A 21,665-nucleotide genomic window follows, 5' to 3' on the forward strand; every position below is an offset into this window, starting at 1 on the left:
CTCTGTCTTCTCATTTTGCTTAACTTACTGTGTTTTCAGTCTCCTTTTCGCAGGCTGCGGGTTCTTAGTTCCCGTTGTTTTTGATGTCTGCCTCCAGTGGCTAAGGTTGGATCTTGGGTTGTGTAGGCTTCCTGGTGGAGGAGACTAGTGCCTGTGTTCTGGTGGATGAGGCTGGATCTTGTCTTTCTGGTGGGCATGACGGTGTCCAGTGATGTGTTTTCGGGTGCCTGTGACCGTATTATGATTTTAGGCAGCCTCTCTGCTAATGGGTGAGGTCGTGTTCCTGTTTTGCTAATTGTTTGGCATAGGGTGTCCAGCACTGTAGCTTGCTGGTTGTTTAGTGGGGCTGGGTCTTAGCGTTGAGATGGAGATCTCTGGGAGAGCTTTCACCGTTTGATATTACGTGGAGCTCGGACGTCTCTCGTGGACCAATGTGCTGAATTTGGCTCTCCCACCTCCAAGGCAGTGGCCTGACACCTGGCTGGAACACGGAGACCCTGTCAGCCACACGGCTCAGAAGAAAAGGGAGAAAGAAAGAAAGGAATGATATAAAAAGAAATAATGTTATTAAAATAGAAAATTTTTTAAAATTATTAAAAATAAAAAAATTAAAAGTAATAAAAATAGAAAAAATCAAAAAGAGAGAAAGAAAGAAGAGATCAAACAAACCACAAAACAAATCCACCAATGATAACAAACGCTAAAAACTATATTAAAAAAGAAAAAAAAAAGGGCAGACAGAAACCTAGGACAAATGGTAAAAGCAAATCTATACAGACAAAATCACACAAAGCAGCACACACCTACACACTCATGAAAGGAGAAAAAGAAAAAAAAAAAATATATATATATCTGTTGGGAAGTCTGAGGTCTTGTGCCAGCATTCAGTAGGTGTTCTGTAGGAGTTCTTCCACATGTAGATGTATTTCTGATGTATTTGTGGGGAGGAAGGTGGTCTCCATGTCGTACTACTTCGCCATCTTGAAGGTGTTTCCTGTTATCAGTTTTAAAAATTCAGATTTCTTACATTTGTGGTTAGCAAATTCAGCAGACAGCCTAAATGCAGCATCACATTAATGAGTCCTGGAAGGTGCTGGCGTTAAAAGGAGTAAATTAGAGTCAACACTGCTTATTTGGGCACATTAGGATAAAATAGTATGACAGCTCAGACTTAACAAAAATCGATTCAACACATGGAGTACACATCCATCATGGCTTTGTTATGATGTCAGGTAGAGCAGCAACCCAGTTTTCTTTTATGAAGAATGCTACATTAGCATCCCCACATCCTTGGACGGCTGTGACATTTGCTGTTACAGAACTACTTTGAGGCAGCCACGGGGCCCTTGGGGACTACTCCAAGTACATTAAAAAATTAAGTTGGCATCAACTGACTTATTGAACTCTTTATTGATATCCTTGGGATTTGCTTGTCAATCTGCACAGTAGGTAGTCTCCTTCCATACAGACTGCATTAAGTAGGAGGTTGCAACAGTTATGTTGATGATTCATGCAAATTAGTTTTTTCTATCCCATCCCCACGCATAACAACAGCAGTAATAAAAGCAGCTCGGAATTCCACCTTTGGCCTGGGCATTTTCTCTGCATGGTATCTGGGCTTACTTCACAGTAAGCTCTAGGTAGATATTAGCCCTTCTCTGAGATTTTAAGCATTACCTCAGTGTCGTAAACCAAAGCCCTTGCCATTGACCTCAGTTGTAGAAAAGAAGTTTTAAATTTTCTTTTGACCTAGGTTTTGCACCCTGAGAGACTCCAGAGATTGTATTTTACAGATAATATAGTAATTCTTTTTTTTAATTGAAGTATAGTTGATTTACAAGGTTGTGCCAATCTCTGCCGTATAGCAGAAGACTCAGTTGTACACATATAGACATTCTCTTTTTATATTATCGTCCATTATGGTTTATCACAGGGTATTGAATATAGTTCCTTGTGCTACAGATAATGTAATAATTCTTGAATTCATCTTATTTTTATATTTGCACATTTCCCTTGCCAAAATAAAAAGTTGCCAGAACATACTCCTTGCTGCGGTCCCTCTCCAAAACTGTTATCTTTATTAAAGTGTTGGAGGTTAGACATTTAATTTCACAAGCGTACTTATTGATTTGCATTTGAATAAGATTTTAATACGTATTAATAGTAGTTCAAAATATGTAACTAATTTTTTTACGTAATATCTAATATAGAAGACTTCATAAAGTAAAAAAGGATTATATGCAAGAATCATTATGCTCTACCCATGTTATTGTCATAATCCATAATCCTTCCTGGTTTCCTTTTAGTTTAATAATTTTAATTTTTTATGAAAGTAATGTTGGTCAGTTTTAAAGCTTAGGAAAAATAGGGAAGCATAATGAAGAAAATAAAGATGACATATAGTCTCACAACCTAAAGGTAAGTCCTGTTAATAGTTGATAGCCCTTCAGAATTTTTCACCTATATTTTCCAATGTATCTATATGTATAAAGTTTTTCTGTGTGTATTTTATGTATACTTAGTCCATGCAACTGATTTTGTGCTATTTTGGTACATTTTAAGGGTGTGCCATAATTTATTTAGTTAATTACCTGCTGTTGGAATTTAAGTTGATTCTGAGCTATTGTGATTATAAATGTTTCTTTGACCATCCCTGAATACACAGCTTCTCTTTAAGAACGTGAAAGGTTATGAATGTTTAAATTTCAAACACATTACTCAAATACCCTCTAGAACACACCTGTGTAGGAAGTTGCCTGATTCTGACTTTACTTTTGGGACTAACTTGAATGGCATGGTCTTTCATTTCTTCCATCAAAGCCATTTGCGTGCTTCCTGTTCACTAGGCTTTGTGCTGGGCCCAGGATACAGCAATGATGTGAAACAGACACCCCTGTCACTCTACTGGAACTTACCATGCAGTGAGTGGAGGCAAATCTGAAATAAATGATTGTACAAGTGCCTTCTGGATGGAACTTGTGTTATGAAGGAAAAGTTGCAGGGAGTTTGAACCTGATCTAATGTGGGAAGTCAGGAAAGGCCTCCCTAAAGAAATGATATCTGACACTTAAAAGGTGAGGTTGTGCATGGGATATAATATATACTGTGTTACATCATGCTGGCAACCATTAGACATTACATTCCTACTGGGGAATGCTAGGTATGCTTTGGCATATTCTAAGTCAGGTCGTTTTTTTCTATTTTATGGTTAGACAATAAAAACATCGTCTACAGAGTCTCTTTCAACTCCCTTCTCTTCCTTTAGCTCACAATTACAATGATTAACATATGATGGTCCAGAACTGTTTTTTAAAGGGAAAAGTGATACCTATGCTCAAAAGAGTAGCACGTCACTGAGGTGGAGTTTTATCCTACAAACACCGTATTCAGGTTACTTGGTGCCAAGTGAAGTTCCACTCCCAGTTGTCTAACAGTCGTTTTTGAGGGTCTTAAGCAAAAAGGAGAAGACCTTGGAGCGCCATATTAGACTGTAAACAGTAATGCCTTTAAGTCTGACTTTTTCTCTTTGGACATGTTCTACCCATCACTCTGTCCACACTCACCAAAGTCACTAGAAAGGGAACGAAAATGTGTGGAGTTCGAACACAGTTTTGACTTATATGATGCCAGAAACTCGTCAGAAACAAACCAATACTGTTTTTTGAATGAACTGACTATCTTTGTTTCCAGAAAATAATTTTTTTTAGTCTCAGCATTAAATTTCTATAGACAAAATCTTTGATTCTTTGTTAACTATTTCAAAATCGTACTTCTTACTATATAAAACTATGCAAATATTATTTTCCTAAAAGTTCAGTTGAGTTAATCCTTAACATTGATGAATTGACACAGAATATTCCATGACATAAAATGAGTTTTACGTTAAATTGAATGAACACCCTTATATACGAGTCCCACAGAACCATAGCTATTTGGTTGTTTTTAATCCAAAGGAAAAAATGGCCTATAAACATTGTTGATACAAATATCACCATTTAAGATGCAGTGGGTTGCTAGTTTTCTCTTTTCTCTGTGAATTGTATGCTTGGTTGACCAGGATTCAGTGAAACCTCTCATTAGGGCACTACGGTTCATTAAGGCTTAAAGAGGCATCACTGAAATTTGAATTGGCCATGCTGTGATCACTGGGCCACTAGGAATGGTAATCAGGTAATATTTTGCTGTGTTCTTTACTTGTACAATGGTTTTAGAGCCTTTTTTTTTTTTTTTAACTTTAATGCTTAAGCTTTGTGTTATATAAAACATTGGCAAGCTTCTTAAGGATGGTATCTTTCTGCTTAATTGAAATTAAAAAAATTAGATTCTTATATAAAGCATTTGAATACCAAATTTGAATATGATGCCAGGTTTGTTTTTCACTTATTAGAAAGAGCACGTTAGTGTAATCTTTATTTCTATTTCATTTCCTTAAACCGAGTGAAATGTCTGCATGTTCATATAAAACTAGAAAAATCAAGGAGCAATCTAGATATTGATTTATAGAATGTCCAATGTGCCGATTGAGAGAAACCACATTCAAATGTAATAATTTAGTTAACGGTGGACTGAAATAAGGGTCAAATTATTAACTGGCAGGGAATTACCATATGCGTATCATAGCCAGATCCACAGGGAAAGGACTTGTTTAACCTACATCAGAAAACAACTTGTCTTCAGGCATTTGAGGATCAGTAACTATTCCATAGAAATATTTCTTTTATCCAGTGGGCCCAAGAAGTCAACCTGCCTTTGCTTTGCTGGCTAGAGAGATGCCCTCATAAGTAATACATTTATCCTTTAAAAATATTCCTTTAGAAATAATTTGAACCAACATTATCTGTACCTAGTCCAAGTGGCAAGGTATTTTTCTCTGTATATACTGTTAAAGCTCGGTGTTGGTTATTTCATCTGCACGTTTTGCTCTGGGTGGTGGCTGTGAGCGTGCCTCCCTGGGGTGGCCTTCATCTGACAGTACCGGAAACCTCACTCCGCTCACCTGGTTTCCCCACGCTTGTGTCTCCTCAGTGGAAGGAACTGGTGACCACTCTTAGCTCACCACCTACCAAAGGCCTAGCAAAAAAATATGTGTCCAATAAATATTTGTTGGTTAAATTAACTTCTCTAGATTTCTACCATCTAGCACAGTGCCTGACACAATTACATCCTTAATAGATGTCCAGAGTGAGTGAATGAATGTATGCATGAATGGGCGAATTTACCATTTTTTTGGTAAATATTTCCTATTTTATTGATGTGACTGATTGGAGGCATAATCCCCGACTTATAGGGAAAAAAAAAAGTTTAGAGAAAAGTTTTCAGATATTCTGTTGGAATATCAGTGTAATATAAGACTTGTTTTTTGGCAAAATCACTTCCCAACACTCCTACTCCCCCTCACCTCCCCCCCAAGAAAAAGTGATAAAATGCAATTAACTGAAACTTGGTATTTCTGTGTGGGAGATTTCTGTGGAGAGTGTACAAGTTAATGTATATGTCTTATCAGTGTGTCTCAATTTCATTGATAATGTATTTTGAACTTTGAAAGCTATTTTACTCTTTGGATAACAAAGTTGAGAAATACATGTTTAGCAGAAATACACTGATTTTCAAACAAATGATCAAATCACCTACATTTTCAGTCACATTATTATTATCATTTGTAAATTTCATAGTCTACCTTAAACTTAAATAAAGGAGAAAAAGTGAAAGCTCTACCATAATAATATTCAAAGTATGGCTTAAAGCCCACTGGTGGATACTTCTTACATGGTAAAGGGATGGACAATTTCATAGACTTTCGTTTTTATAAAGTTCCAAGGGCTACTTACTAACAGTATTAGTAGTTACCTGCTAAGGCAATTCTTAAATTTAGTAATGTTTGCCATAAACTTAATACGATACTAAACTTTATGAAAATCATTTCAGAAGTCAGGTTGCCCTTTAAACCTCAAGTATGTTGCCAGTAACTAAACACGTGTAAACATCTAAGATAATTTTAATCCCCACAATTTTGGGAAAAGATGCTTTGTTAATGTCACACTGTCAGGCTGTTACGTGTTTGCCATAGTTTTCATTTTTTTGTTTTTCTTGCATTAAGTAATGCATGGTACTATAGTACAAATGTAAGGTTCACACTGAATGGTTGTTTTATTCTTGGGGATGCACCCTGACTGTGCTTGGTCCCTTTGAGACCAGTGTTACAACAGAAAGATGTTGAAGTCTAACCCCAGAATGCCTTGAAAACTAATGTGGATCTTTCTGAAGGTCTTTCTGGAAGGCAGTAGTGACAGTTGCATCAGACAAGAAGATGTAGATCCAGGCTTCCTAATACTCCCTCCTATTTAAATATCTCTCTCTCCAGAGTTCCATGCCTAAGGCCACCTGCTCTTCTTCTCTTCTCCTCTCTACCTCCCTCCTTTCCATCCCTCTATTTCTTCAACTACCCTTCCTTTTAAAATACAATATTTTGGCCTGTCTGGTTGGCCTCTGACACTGTCCTGTTCCCTCCTCAGCCTGATCAGGTCAATGAAGACCAGGTAGTTATAAAATTAGTAAAGGAATGAAGCTCAAGCAGGTGAAGGGGGATGGAGGGGAGGAATTATGAAAGCATATAATTTAATTATTATAATTATCTTATTCCTGTCTGCATCTTGGTTAAACATGGGATTCTTGAATTAAAGCAGAATCAAAAATGTTGAGATGCTACCTTTCTTGGTTTGCATACCCCACAAAGCAGAGCCTGAGACAAGGATTTGGGTGCAAATAGTTTATTTGGTTACCATCCCAGGAAGTAGAAGTGAAGAGATAGGGAGTAAGTTAGAGAACAGGGCAAAACCCAACAAAGGATATGTTCTTGACCTGGTTACCACTGAGGGCAACTGAGGCTCAATCCTGCTGGGGACCCTCTGAAGAAAAATGTAGAAGACATAGCCTCCCTCTAAACAGAAGTGTCCCTCTAAACAGCACTGTCCAATAGGACTTTCTGATGATGGAAGTGTTCTATGTCCACATTGTCCTGTATCATAGCCCCATATAACTATTGAGCATTTGAAATATGACTAGTGTGACTGAAGCATTGGATTTTTAATTTATATAATTTTAATTAATTTAAATGTAAACACATAATGGCTGACTAGGGACTACTCCATTGGACAGCACAGTTCTAAGATGCTCTCTAACTTCTATTCCATTTGTGAAGGTATCTAGGGGGAGGGATATTAACTCCCTTATACTTCCAACCCACCCAGTGTGGGACCTAAGACATCTGCCATGGCTTGAGAGAAATTGCTGAGGAGGAAAAGTTGAAAGAAACACTGCCTTGGTGTGAGGAGACTACCCCCAACAGCTGCAAGCAAATCACCTCACAGACAGGCTGAGGGGGTCGGCTGGAGGTACAAAATGGCTTTTATACTGCCTTACAGGGCACTGAAAAGGCAACAGTTTAGTACATTCACATCTGTTTTTATGATTCTGTATCTCAATTCACTTCATAAAAAATTTAATTCTGGTAATAATTCTGAAGTTCTATTAATTTAATGCTTTGGAACTTTTAATATTTTCTGAATAGCTTTTTTGTTTCTTTTAAAACTTTAATCATTTTAAGTTTACTTTAAGTTAGTCACCGGGACAAAAGTGTCACCTCATTATTAAGTAGTATTTTACAGTGTTTTCAATTATTACATTTTGAAATGCAAGTAGAAAATGCTATTGCTTTACATTTTTATTTTCATACAAGTGTATTCAAGTTAGTTTCAACAATAATAACAACTACTTCAAGTTATTTGTCACTAATGAATGCCATAGCTTTGTAAATTGCATAAGCTAAATAAAAATACTATGATGAAAAAAATGTAGCAACTTCTAGTGATTCGAATTATAAAAAATGATGAGGCTCTATTTTCTTAAAGTTAGCTGTAAACCATTCTATTCTTATTCAGATTTTTAAAAATTGAATTTTCTGGGAAAATACTACTTGTCCCTAAAGAAAACCATCAAGCTCTAAAAATGTAGGATAAATACAGCATACATGAAGGTAAATAACACGTTAGGGAGCTACTCTGCAGTAAAACAAAATTTACTCTTACTTTTTGCATTTCTATAAAATGACTGTTTAAAGGCTAGGAATAAAGGCCAAAATCTGCATTTAAATGGAGATTTTTGTTTTGTTTCGTTTTTGCGGTACGCAGGCCTCTTACTGTTGTGGCCTCTCCTGTTGCAGAGCACAGGCTCCGGACGCGCAGGCTCAGCGGCCATGTCTCACGGGCCCAGCCGCTCCGCGGCACGTGGGATCTTCCCGGACCGGGGCACGAACCCATGTCCCCTGCATCAGCAGGCGGACTCTCCACCACTGCACCACCAGGGAAGCCCTGAAGCCAGTATTCTTTAATCTTAAAATGACAGCGAGTCTGAAGGGTTATAATTGAAATGTATAAAATTATAAATGCCATCCACAGGTTGCCCATACTATTTAATCAAATTCTAGAAGACAGAACTGACTACATGAACCCTCTCCTACTTGCATCCTAAGGATTAATTTATGGGTAAGAGGTCTGTAAAGGTTGTTAATAGGAAATCAGACTTTTAGAGCTATCTCCTAACTTTTGGTGATGATGGGCCATGAAACAGAATACCAAGTTGAATGAATCAGTTTGGCAGAAATATACATAGGGACTGAGAATTTTCTTCCTTCAAAATCATGTCTGTACACAGGATGATGGATAACAAATATTAGATAGTCCAGAAATACTTGATGAAAGAATGAATGAAAATAGATTGTAAAAAATAAGCAGGTGTGCTTCAGAGAGTTCATAAAAGTTTTTCAAAATGATAAGAGGAAATAGAAATCATGTGATTAATTAGAAAAGTGTGATGGATTGGTCTGTAAATTAAAGGTAGACTAATTTTTCCTTTTTATTCATTATTGATTCCTGAAGACTAAAGTGGAAAGTGTTTATTATATATGCATAATATCTAGAAAATAAAATTAGATTCTCAAAATGAACTTTGTCTTCCCAGGGACCACAGAACAGGCCATGGGTGAATTTCTTCATCAAGACAGAGGCTTACCATTAGGACATTTTTGATTGTCTAACAGACAGGAAATTGTTATATAATTAACAAATACACTTGCCACAGCAATGGAAAAATTCAGATGTGCTTAGGAGCCCCCAGTGAGGATAATGATAGCTGAGTATATCCTTCCTTGAAAACAAACACAGCTCAAGTTTTTTGTATTCTTGTTATTTAACAAATTACAGTGTGAATGGATATGTAACAAAGCCTTGGAAATGTGTTTCCTATCAGTAATTGCATTTCTTTGTAAATTATTGGCCTTAACTACATTGAAAACCCCTGCCTTTATAGTTCCCAACATCAAGTGTCTGATATAATATTACAAAAGGGTACCTGAATAAGAGAAACCACTTCTTAATGGAATTGACCAGTCAACTCAATAAAACAATCATTTGGATCAGTTTTTTCCAGTAATTAGCATTTTTTGATATGACACTTTCTCTTGCTTTACATAGGACACATGATATCGATGCATTTCCCTACATCATGCTCAACCAGGGAGTTTAATTTGATTAGTGTTTTGCATATACTAAAGTATTATTTCCATGTAGACACATTCAGGCTCCATGGGGAGTTGTCAGAGTGGTGTTCTTGTTGTTTCCATGAAACATTCTATCCAAAATGATCACAAAGAAAGAACTAACCCCAGAAGGAAAAACAAAGACTATAGAGCACAGCCAAAACAAACAAGCAAGCAAATGAAAAGGACACATTGAAAAAGTGCTAAGTTAATACCGTGGGACAAAAATAATTAATAAAGATAAAATTAGGAAAATGGCTCAAAGCTTTTTTTTTTTTTCTACTTGGTGGGATTTCACTGTAAAGCAAATATCTTTTTGGGGTTATTTGCTCACATTTGTGTAAATATTTGTGTGTGTGTGTGTGTGTGTGTGTATGTATGTGTGTGTGTGTAATCTCTTGCCCATCTCTTTTGTCAGGAACCATTAAATGCCGTGCCCAGAGAGATGTTGTAAATCAGCTACTATAAAATTAGGGTATGCTAGAAACTCATAATTAAATATATAAAATTATTTTACAAGACCAGACAACAGTTCTACATTTTATGTTATATTAAAAACTGAGGAAACATCATCTGTGAAATCTAATAAGGCAGAACATTATTATGTTCATATTGAAAGCCTGATTTATCTGAATGGATTAAGGGTGCCTTGTGGAATATCTTGTATTAGTTGACTAATTCTTGTCCTCATTAATGTTCTGAGGCAACTGTAACACCTACAAGTAAATATCTATTCAAAATAATTTCAGAAACATTGTTTAATCATCACAGACAGAATATTGTTTGCTGTGTTACTGCAGATTAAATAGCATAAATTTACTTTTATATCCCTTAAAAAAAGAATTTGAGAAGCAAATTAGTGAATGGCAGAGCTGTCACCCTTGATAAAGATGTTTCACATCTTTGGAGAGCTTAAACATGATACACTGAAGGGTGTTCACTGTGAGCACTAAGTGGTTTGTAAGATAAAAGAGAGAAACCAGAAGTGAGAAGGTTTCTATTACAAACCTAGTCATATCATGTAAAGGTATGGCATGGACTATATCCCACTGCTGCCCTTTCCCCTCCCCCTCATCTGCCAGAACTTCAACTGTCCTCTATGACATACAAGTGAGCAGGAGACGTAGAATCACATTTTTCACAGGGATTTGAAATGTCTTTGTGGTCATGGTCTAGCAGTAATAGGAACCATATGCTGTGGGTCAGGAGGTAAGCTATCTTGAAACAGAAGAACCCATCCCTTGGCCTGATGACCTTGGGAAGAGTTAGTCATTTCAATGCATTTTTCCTTGAAGTGATGTGGGGATTGTTTGGGCTACTTTTTCCTCTATGTCACCCTAAGTTGTGAGGGCGGTAGCCACCAATTATCCATAAAGAGGATAGTGTCAGTGATAAGCAAATTGTTAATGGCAGTAGCAATAAAATTCTCTTCCAGGGCACCTGTTAAATGATTTGTTGTAGATTGATTTGCATTTCCCGTTGTGATTTTAAACTCCTTTTGGCTTCCTAATACTTTAAAACAGGAGTCTGATGGAATGAGAGATAGCATTTAAGAATTTGATTTAAGCTGAGTACTTTGTAGACATTCGAAAACCAGCTTGCGTCTTAAATTACATTGCCTCTGGAATGCCAGCATGTAAGACAAAGCAATATGATCTTGTAATGGCTGTCGGCCCATCTCCAGTTGACACACACATGTGAATTATATGGATTGGGTCACTTGAGGTTTCCCACTTCCCATAAAATAATGTTTATCATGGCCTGATGGGACTCAGAATTGGTCCCTAAGTAAGTTTTGCTCTAGTCTCTTGAAGTGATCTGTGAGCATGTCCCCCAAATTGACAGTGACTTAGAGGCCTTGGCTGTTTAAAATGCTGCTGGTGGGCAGTCATCAGAGGGCCAGTATTTTGGTACAATCCATAGTGAAATGAGGAGAACTGTTTTTTGTTTGTTTGTTTTATGTGGGTTTTTTGTTTGGCTTTTTTGGTTTTTGTCTTTTTTTTTTTGTATTAGAAAAGTTTTTCTTCCACTGCTGAGTTTTGATTATAGCTATAAGCAATTTTCTAAAATTGTGATAAGGGTTTATCAGAAATTTTCAATATCCAATTGATGAATCTCCAAACTACCACACATCCCGTGTTCTCTGTTTCCTCAGATTGAAGGGGATAGTGAAAATGTGTCTTCCCTCCCCATTTCTTCTCAGGAATGTCTGTTACTCATCCCTCTACCTGCTTCTGGAGGGCTCATGATTTGAGGAAAATGGGATATAGAATGTCTCTTAGAATCTCCATTTCAAACTAGTTTCCTGAAATGACGAAGCTTTATACTTAACTCCCTACCATTCTTTTTTTTTTTTTTCCTGGAGGTTTCCTCTCTGTGTACTTATTTCTGTCCAGGGAGACTGGGGAGGCCTGTAGTCAGTTCTCTTATCAGGCAGAACTACATACGTTAAAACTAAAAGAAAGAAAGGAAGATTGAGTTAAACCGGCCCTAAAAATATTGATGTTCCGTCACTGGAAAGGTTGACAGGTTCTTTCAAAGGAAGGTCATTTTGGAAGCTTAAGAAACCTTTTTCACTTAACTCTAGTTTTCGCTTTTATGTAAGAGCTCGTCACAGGTTTTCCCATACTATTTTATCATGATTCTGATAGGTTTCAGAATGAAGAAAGGAACGCAGCTTAAAGAGTGCAAGGCTCGTGCAACGACACTGCACTTTGAAATAAGTCAGGGTGATTTGTCTTCGTCAGTTGTTCCGTAATGGTGTTTCACTTCTTTTACAGCATGAAATAAAATCTTGTGATATTATTTCAAAAAATTCACTTGTAAATTTTAGGCCAAAACCATGAATGACTCTAAATGTTTTCAAAAATATTTAACAAATATTAGTTTAATTTTGTTTTCTCTACTGTTTATACTCTAAATATTTTCCTTTGACCAATATTAGAAATATTTCCGTTGAAATCTCCAGACATCAAAACAACTGTGAAAACAGAGAATTGGTTATAGCTAAATGACCAATTTTCTATAGGATAACTTTATCACATAGATAATGAAGAAATTATATAGGCATTCCTTTGAGACCTCCTCTAACAATCAAACCAGAGGTTTTGATTGAGAAACTCCCTTATTAATGTAGACTGAGTGAATGAACTAATTTCTTTGTAATGTTTTCTAATGGGAACTTTCCACTGATGTGAGGGCAAAGGGAAACCCCTACCATCTTCACTGTCATGAAAAAAAACAAAAACAAAGGCAGCCCTGGGCTTCCCTGGTGGTACAGTGGTTGAGAGTCTGCCTGCTGATGCAGGGGACACGGGTTCGTGTCCCGGTCCGGGAAGATCCCACATGCCGCGGAGCAGCTGGGCCCGTGAGCCATGGCCACTGAGCCTGCGTGTCCGGAGTCCGTGCTCCGCAACGGGAGAGGCCACAACAGTGAGAGGCCCGCGTACCACAGAAAAAAAAAAAAAAAAGGCAGCCCTTGCCACATATAATATATTTGACTGACAGTATAATACAGCTTTCTTAGGTGATCAGATAGAAGTATCTTGATGTTCTATTGAATTTCAGCTCTACCATTCCTCATCAAAGCAGTTACTGTAATACAATGTAATAAATGAAAGTTGAAATGGAATGATTATAAGTAAACTTGAATTTTGTCTTATTACCTGCCACTTATAGTAAAACACCGTGAAAGAAATTGCATCTTCTAGGCAATCAAGAAATATTCTATGATCTTGGTATTACTTACACCAAGGTTGATTTTAAGACTTTCCCTTTGGGTGGAGTTTTTGTTTTTTTTTTTTTACCATCTTTATTGGAGTATAATTGCTTTACAGTGTTGTGTTAGTTTCTGCTATATAACAAAGTGAATCAGCTATATGTATACATATATCCCCTGGGTGGAGTTTTACAGAATAGAAATGATGTCATTTTCCCCCCTAGACATTAAGACATTCTATTAGTTTTCTTTTGATAAGTACCTTTCTTATAATCGCCGCAGAGCAGGAATCATGACCTCTGGGCATTTCACTGAAACAGTCGCATTTACAAGTATCTTCTTAAAATTGAGACCTGTCTTTGTTTTTTTCTTTTCGATTTGGTGTTATTCTTTTTTGTTCGTTTACAATACACCTAGGAAAGTATAAAATGTGTGTTTTTATTCTTTTTTAAAATTAATTAAACTATGTTGTTATTCTTTGTAATGCTTTACTACCAAGGCAGATATAGTAGCTTTAAAGATGGCATTGACAGATTTTTAGAATCAGACCAGATATTTGTATGCAATTAAAATAGAAAATGACACCCTACAATTCTTGAGACATTTTGGAAACACTTTGGCTCTCCAAATTGATCTTTTTCTATCTCCAGAAATTATTTTGGTTTTGGATTAATTATTTCTCTCAGAAACAAGAAATCGTTATCACTTGAAATGTTATCTATAATATTCTAACGTCTCTTCAGTGAAGCAGGAGTTCAACATCCAATCAGAGCAGATGATGAGAGGAGATGAACTCCAGGAGATATGTCTGCAGCCAAATTTGGGCTGCATTGCCTGTCTTCACGGGAGGGCACCTGTGTGGTTGTTTCCTGTAAAATTCAGTGGCCAGGGTGTGTGTGCCCACCTCTCTCCATTTGTACCGTCAACACATAAATCCAGGCCTTTATCATTTCATACCATGACTGTCAATGTGGCCTTCTCTCTGGCTTCTGGTCTACCAGTCTTAGCTCCCCTTTTACCATCCCAACTCTGATCTCCTTGCTAAATTTTCCTAAAACAACGATCTGATCATCTCATATCATGTTCTAAACTTTCCTTGTTTTTTTACTGCCTACAGAATATAAAAATCGAAGCTCGTTGCCTTATGGTTAGGAGAGAAAGCAATTGCCTAACTTATTGGCCTCTAAAGGAAATATTAGAACTTCTCTTTAAATTTATTTTTCTCATCCTTCTAAATTTGTATGTCTGTGTATATTTCATAACATATATAATTTACTAATGTATTAGTACATGGATATAATTGATGAATAAATATACATATATTAGGGTATGCTCAAAATACATTTTACTAAAAGAATACACGCACACACACACACATTGTAGATCATTGATGTAACTTCTTTCTTTCCTTTCTCCTTTTCCACAGTTTGGGCAAGGCAGGTGTATTAAATCTGTCCTGTTGGTAGACCCAGAACTAATCTAGACACACTCTTTAAGTCTGCTACAGGTGTTTAGATTTGCTTAGCATATCCTTTAGACAAAGGCAATTGGTAAATATGGTCTAGCCATGTTTCACTTCTTTTCTTTCTCTTTTTGTTCTCTTCGGAATATTTCAAAGGGGCTACCAATCAGGTTCTTCTGTTTAGCCTGGGCTGGCTCTTATTTTCTCATTCTCGTTAACTCCTTTACTGGACTCTTTATGCGTATTCTGGTCTGTACATATTCTCTCCCATTCTCCCTGGTAGTTGTCTTTCTGTCAGTCGTAACCTATAGCACTATGTTTCGATGCTTTCAGCCGCACGCAGTCTTCAAACCCCAGGCACTCCATGATTATGTAGGGCTACAGGTACTACCAAGGCCACCACTGCCACATCACCAAGCTATCCCACCCCCGGGCACTCACTTTACCTCTTATACTTCCTCCACTGCATGGAGACCACAGTGCTAATTCTGAGACCATCCTAACTTTCTTCTTCATGGTTCACTCACTTTGATTATGAGTTGTTCTGGCACTGGGAGCTAAAAATGGCACTCCTGCCATGGTCTGAGGCTCTCGATACTCCATACTCTTTTCGTGGTAGTATAATGTATTTTTCTCCAAAATCTCAGTTGTCTGGGAGGCAAAGGTCTGGCTCAGAAAGGTTGATTGAAGGATAGCTCCTCAGGACACTAACTGTCCTGACTAGATCCTGTTTCCATTTTTTTTTTTCCACTTTAGTCTAAATGTATATACGTCCAGACAAAAGGGATACACCTTTTTCTCAAGAAGAGAAGTATTAACAGACATTCCCAGGCAAACCAGTCCTTATGATTCCTGTGTTTAAAGTCCTCCCAAGACAACTAACTGTCAAAAGGACAGTTGGATATCTTCTTCTGGAATATCAACAGAAGAAGAAGGGACTTCTGAAGCTCCCAATGCACTCCCCATGAATGATATCTGCATTCAAGTTTTGCATGTTCTGGCTATGTCTGCCTCCTTAAACTTATCTTCTATATTCTCTCTCTAGTATTTCGGTCATTTTGAACTATTCTCCATTCCTAGACAGCGCCTACCTCGCTGCCTTTGTCCCTGGCCTAAAAAGCCTCCCCAGCCACCACCTACCTGTTGAAATCCTATCCATTCTTGCATACCTAGCTCACATAATAGTAATGATCATCAAACAGCCTGTGTTAACCATCTTCACCAAAAGTAAACTCTTTCTCATGAGATGCCCTGTAGCATTTATTTTGTGGCATTCTTAAGATAGCCTTGTCACATCCTGACTTGATGGTTATTCTTGTATAGTTTAAAAAAAAATTGTTTCTATAATACCTATCCTGCTAGTTCATAAGTTCTTTTAGGACGGTTTCTACGTCATATTCATCTTTGTATATTCCTGACTGCCTAGTTATAATGTTATTAATATATAGGAGGCACATTTGTATTTCTAGAGGGGATTGTATGACTGAATGAAATGCTTCTTCTGATGGAATTTTTTAACCTAACACCGCTGAGAATTTTCCTGTCAGCAAAGAGACAGTAGCGTATCATTCTGACATTCCTTTGAGGCACATGTTTATTCAGTGTCCACCCTCTTACAAGAAGATACTTAATAAAAAAAGAAAATCGGTAGCTTGATTATATGCTTAGCCAAGAAATTTATTTTGCACTTCTAAGGAGAATCTCCAGCAAACCCAATTACTCTCCCAGCAATGCACTTCAAAGGAGAGACGAATGCATTTCTTGTACAGAATTCTGGGATATGTTTGATCATTAGTCAGGGCAAGTAGTTTGACTTGAGGCTATTTACTCAGCAGGAATAAAAATTACAGCATTGCTTCAACCAAGAGGAGTGTCCCATCCCTTCCCCAAGCATAATTTAATTTGATCTGTCAGAGAAGTAATAGAGGTTTGCTATAGAAATGAGTCACGATCAGTAAGATTTGGTTGACTTTTGGGCTATTAAATGCTCCTTCCCCTCAAATGGCCTTTTTCAGGAATAATAATAACAGAGACACTTGTCACCCAGTAACTGACTGAGGACCTGAGAATTTCACAGCAATGGTTATTACTGAAACAGTTTTTGTTTTTCTCAGTCTAAGCCTTGCTCTTACACTTGTGTTTTTTTTTTTTTTCTCTTAATACATGTAAGTGTTCTATGGCTGATATTTATTTCAAGTAGGAAGTGCCACAAAATATTTTTGATGTAGTCAAAATATAAAGTAATATCATTAGACTTCTAATTACAAATATACAAGAGTTTTGTGGATAAAATCAATTTATGGAAAAAATGGCTTTAAATGTTAACTTTTAAAAAATACTAAGTACCTGTTGTCTTAGTGTATATACTTTACACTTTCTGGGGAAAACAAATTGCACATCACCTTTCAACATGTAATTTTTCAGCATTTAAATTTTTAATTAAATTTAATTTCAGTTTATAAGGTGTTTATTACCATTTGGCATATTCTTCAGCTAAAATAATTAACAGCGATGATTAAAACTTTCCATGCTTGATTTTCTTATCTCAGTTTTTTAGGAAAATAATGCTTTAAATTTATAGAAAATAAAGAAACTGGTATATAATCCCAGATGCATTAGACAATATCTATTTATAATTTTTCACCATGCACAATGCTGAAAGCAAAATTATTTTTTAATTTTTAGACAAAAGAAATATACAAAGAAAGCACTGGTGAATCATTTGTTATTGGTTACTTTTAAAAAAAGAGTAAAACTACTTCTGTAACATTAATTTTAAAAACTTAATTGCCATGTTCTAATGGGAGTGTAATGAGTTTTCCTCGCAGTGAACTCTAATGAGTTTATGAACGTGCTGCCATATTTATGGTAGAGGCTATGCAAATTTGGTTCATGTTTATTTATGCATGCATTACATTTGGGAATATATCTAGGGACCATAAGGTTGCTGGAGAATTTGTTACAGGAAAGAAAACTTATGAATAGGACTTCCTATCCCAGGAGTGGAATTAGGTAAAATTAACAGAGAATTGAAGTTATCTTTGATCATGATTTTTTATTACATTTTTATTCACTTTGAGGAAGTGTTGCCTGCTTTTTTTGATGTTCAGCAGAGCAGTACAATGCAATATACAGAAGCATAATGTTGAATTTTCATAATAATGCTTGTGATGCAAATGAGGCACACTTCAAAAAGCAGGCTGATTAGCATTTCTTGGTAAGATGACAGTCCCCTCTTTTTTAAAATTTCTGTTCATTAGTTTTATCGGTAGATTACATATCCAGATTTAAAATTTGAAGTGCATACTTTTTGTTTATAATTATAATGTGAATTTAAATAGTTTTAGATTGTGCGTTTAAAACAATTCTTCTGCCACTGAATTACACTCTGAATTAATGAGCTGTTTGCCACCTCAGAGCCCTTTGCTTTGGAATTCAGTCCGGTTTAAAGTGAACTCCAACCATTTCAGGCCCGCATCTCACAAAAGGTGGCGGGATTAATGAGCTCCAGGGGCTCCGTGGCTCTCTTAGGGGCATATATCACTAAATGCTATTCTCAGGAAATGTTATTCTTTTTTTTTTTTTTTTTTTTTTTTTTTGCGGTACGCGGGCCTCTCACTGTTGTGGCCTCTCCCGCTGTGGACCACAGGCTCTGGACGCACAGGCTCAGTGGCCATGGCTCACGGGCCCAGCTGCCCCGCGGCCTGTGCGATCTTCCCGGACCGGGGCACGAACCCATGTCCCCTGTATTGGCAGGCGGACTCTCAACCACTGCGCCACCAGGGAAGCCCGGAAATGTTATTCTTATGCAGGAAGATGGGAGTTGAATGTGGAGAAACGGTATTTAAACAAATGATTTGACAATTGCTGATGAGGAGTGGTCTTATACCCCACTAGGCATATATGAGACAAGGGCTTTTGCCTTTTCTAACTGAAGCAAAATTAAAATTGATGTATATTTTAATAAGGCTACTACTGATGTAAAAACAATGCTCCTTTAAGGTTTATTACCTAACTTTGTTTTCATTTTCACTTAATGGACTTTCTAGGGCTTGGACAAAGAACTTACACACGCTTCCACCCATATATTCTAGCCGATTTATAAAACCTTCTCCCTAGCTACTGCATAGGAATGACTAACATTTTTCTCCTCTTAGAACTTCTCAAGGCATCTTCATAGTCTATATAATGGAGAGAGTAAAAATGCGAGAAAAAGTTGTCCGTTTATCTTCAGAGTAGAATTTCTTGGTAAGCTGACAATCCCCTCTTTTGAAATTCATGCTTAGTAATTCTATGAGAAGATTACATAGCAAGAGTTTCAGACTGAGGCAATCAAACCCTTTACCTCTGGGGAGAATTATCTACCTAAAGTTGTCCCACTTAATCTGGACAGCCTGGGCTAGGGATGGCAAATTCATGGTAATCCTGTAAATATTTCTTCTTCTCAGGCAGACATCACTCATCAATCACAGCCTTTTTCTTCATGGAACCAACACTCTTCACTAAGACACAGCCTCAGAATTCTTCTCAAAACTATGATCCAGGCAGCCTCTACCTGTTGACCAGAGTTGACAGGTGAAAAAACATATTTGCCACTCTGGCCTGGTCAGCCCTCTTTGCCACAGTTAGGTGCTGTGACCACTTGGACAGACCTACAAAATCCTAGCCTATCTTCAGCTTCCAATTACACAGATGTTAAGGTGGGATGACATTGCCATCTTTGAGTTGATGAAATACGGTCTTCTCTTTATCCGTCCTGATGCCCTTTTTACTTGGATTCAACCTTTTTCTACCTTTTCCTTCCTGGCTGATCATCCTCGTCATCTACATTTCATTCCTCCAACTTTATTCAGGTCTTACTCCTGACCTCACCATTCATTGTTTTACCAATAGAGTGTGAAAATATTTTCTAATGGATAAATTGTCATCTTCGATTAAAGATGTGTTGATGTTGCAACTCTAACTTTGGCATGCCACAGGTGTTATGGAGCAAATTGTGCACCCACCAGGCATTATTTGATGTCCTTGCTCAAGCCCTCCCTTGACAGGTAGTAACACTCATCTAAAAGCAAGGGAACTTTCTGCTCGTGGACGCCGCCGAGCAAGCATCTTTGACTCTCCTCCCACCCCCCACCACTGCCGTCATGTCTTAAGTCAGAGTCACCCAAAGAGCCCGAACAGCTGCGGAAGCTCTTCATAGGAGGTTTGAGCTTTGAAACAACCGATGAGAGTCTGAGGAGCCATTTTGAGCAGTGGGGAACGCTCACAGATTGTGTGGTGATGAGGGATCCAAACACCAATCGCTCCAGAGCCTTCGGGGTTGTCACGTATGCCACTGTGGAGGAGGTGGATGCGGCCATGAAGGCAAGGCCACACAAGGTGAATGGAAGAGTTGTGGAACCAAAGAGGGCCGTCTCAAGAGAAGATTCTCAAAGACCTGGTGCCCACTTAACTGTGAAAAAGATTTTTGTTGGTGGCATTAAAGAAGACACTGAAGAACATCACCTAAGAGATTATTTTGAACAGTATGGGAAAATTGAAGTGATTGAAATCATGACTGATCGAGGCAGTGGCAAAAAGAGAGGCTTTGCTTTCGTAACCTTTGATGACCATGACTCCGTAGACAAGATTGTCATTCAGAAACGCCACGCTGTGAATGGCCACAACTGTGAAGTAAGGAAAGCCCTCTCTAAGCAAGAGATGGCTGGTGCTTCATCCAGCCAAAGGGGTCGAAGTGGTTTTGGAAACTTTGGTGGTGGTCGTGGAGGTGGTTTTGGTGGGAATGACAACTTTGGTCATGGAGGAAACTTCAGTGGTTGAGGTGGCTTTGGTGGCAGCCGTGGTGGTGGTGGATATGGTGGTAGTGGGGATGGCTATAATGGAGTTGGTGATGATGGTGGTTATGGAGGAGGCGGCCCTGGTTACTCTGGAGGAAGCAGAGGCTATGGAAGTGATGGACAGGGTTATGGAAACCAGGGCAGTGGCTATGGCGGGAGTGACAGCTATAACAACGGAGGAGGCGAAGGCGGCTTTGGCGGTGGTAGTGGAAGCAATTTTGGAGGTGGTGGAAGCTACAATGATTTTGGCAGTTACAACAATCAATCTTCAAATTTTGGACCCATGAAAGGAGGAAACTTTGGAGGCAGAAGTTCTGGCCCCTATGGTGGTGGAGGCCAATACTTTGCCACACCCCGAAACCAAGGTGGCTGTGGTGGTTCCAGCAGCGGCAGTAGCTATGGCAGTGGCAGAGGTTTTGATTACTGCCAGGAAACAAAGCTTAGCAGGAGAGGAGAGCCAGAGAAGTGACAGGGAAGCTACAGGTTACAACAGATTTGTGAACTCAGCCAAGCACAGTGGTGGCAGGACCTAGCTTCTACAAAGAAGACATGTTTTAGACAATACTCGTGTGTATGGGCAAAAAAACCTCGAGGACTGTATTAGTGACTAATTGTATAACAGGTTATGTTAGTTTCTGTTCTGTGGAAAGTGTAAAGCATTCCAACAAAGGGTTTTAATGTAGATTTTTTTTGTTTGTTTGCACCCGTGCTGTTGATTGCTAAATGTACTAGTCTGATCATGACGCTGAATAAATGTGTCTTTTTAAAAAAAAAAAATAATAATAATAAAAGCAAGGGAAGATGACAGCAGCCAGAATCCCATTGCCCATAAAAACAGGCTCCTGACCCCTCCTCTGGCATTTGTGTCTCATCACAGCAAATCTGGATGCAAGAAAATCAAAGAAAAGGAATATTTTCTGAATCCTGGAGAGATCTATTACTTCAAGAGCCCAACCCAAGTTCTGCTAAAGATTATGTATGCTTCTATGTTGGATTCTCAAAATTTAGGTTTTTTACAGATCACAGCGACTAAATGAAATATCACTAATATGGTAA

The 21,665-nt window shown here is 37.8% G+C and overlaps 2 protein-coding genes across 2 annotated transcripts in view; both read left to right on the plus strand.

The window, feature by feature from the left end:
* The window catches only part of MACROD2 (mono-ADP ribosylhydrolase 2), a 2,059,152-nt gene that overhangs the window by 816,394 nt on the left and 1,221,093 nt on the right, over positions 1–21,665 (plus strand). The gene's annotated exons all lie outside the window — the stretch shown is intronic.
* Positions 18,589–21,078, plus strand: LOC116739781 (heterogeneous nuclear ribonucleoprotein A1-like). Its single transcript, XM_032604486.1, is given in 2 exon segments — positions 18,589–18,612; positions 19,927–21,078. Coding segments are annotated over 2 exon segments (1,176 nt in total).

Source organism: Phocoena sinus, chromosome 15 (assembly GCF_008692025.1).
Source record: "Phocoena sinus isolate mPhoSin1 chromosome 15, mPhoSin1.pri, whole genome shotgun sequence".
In the NCBI taxonomy this organism is placed as follows: domain Eukaryota; kingdom Metazoa; phylum Chordata; class Mammalia; order Artiodactyla; family Phocoenidae; genus Phocoena; species Phocoena sinus.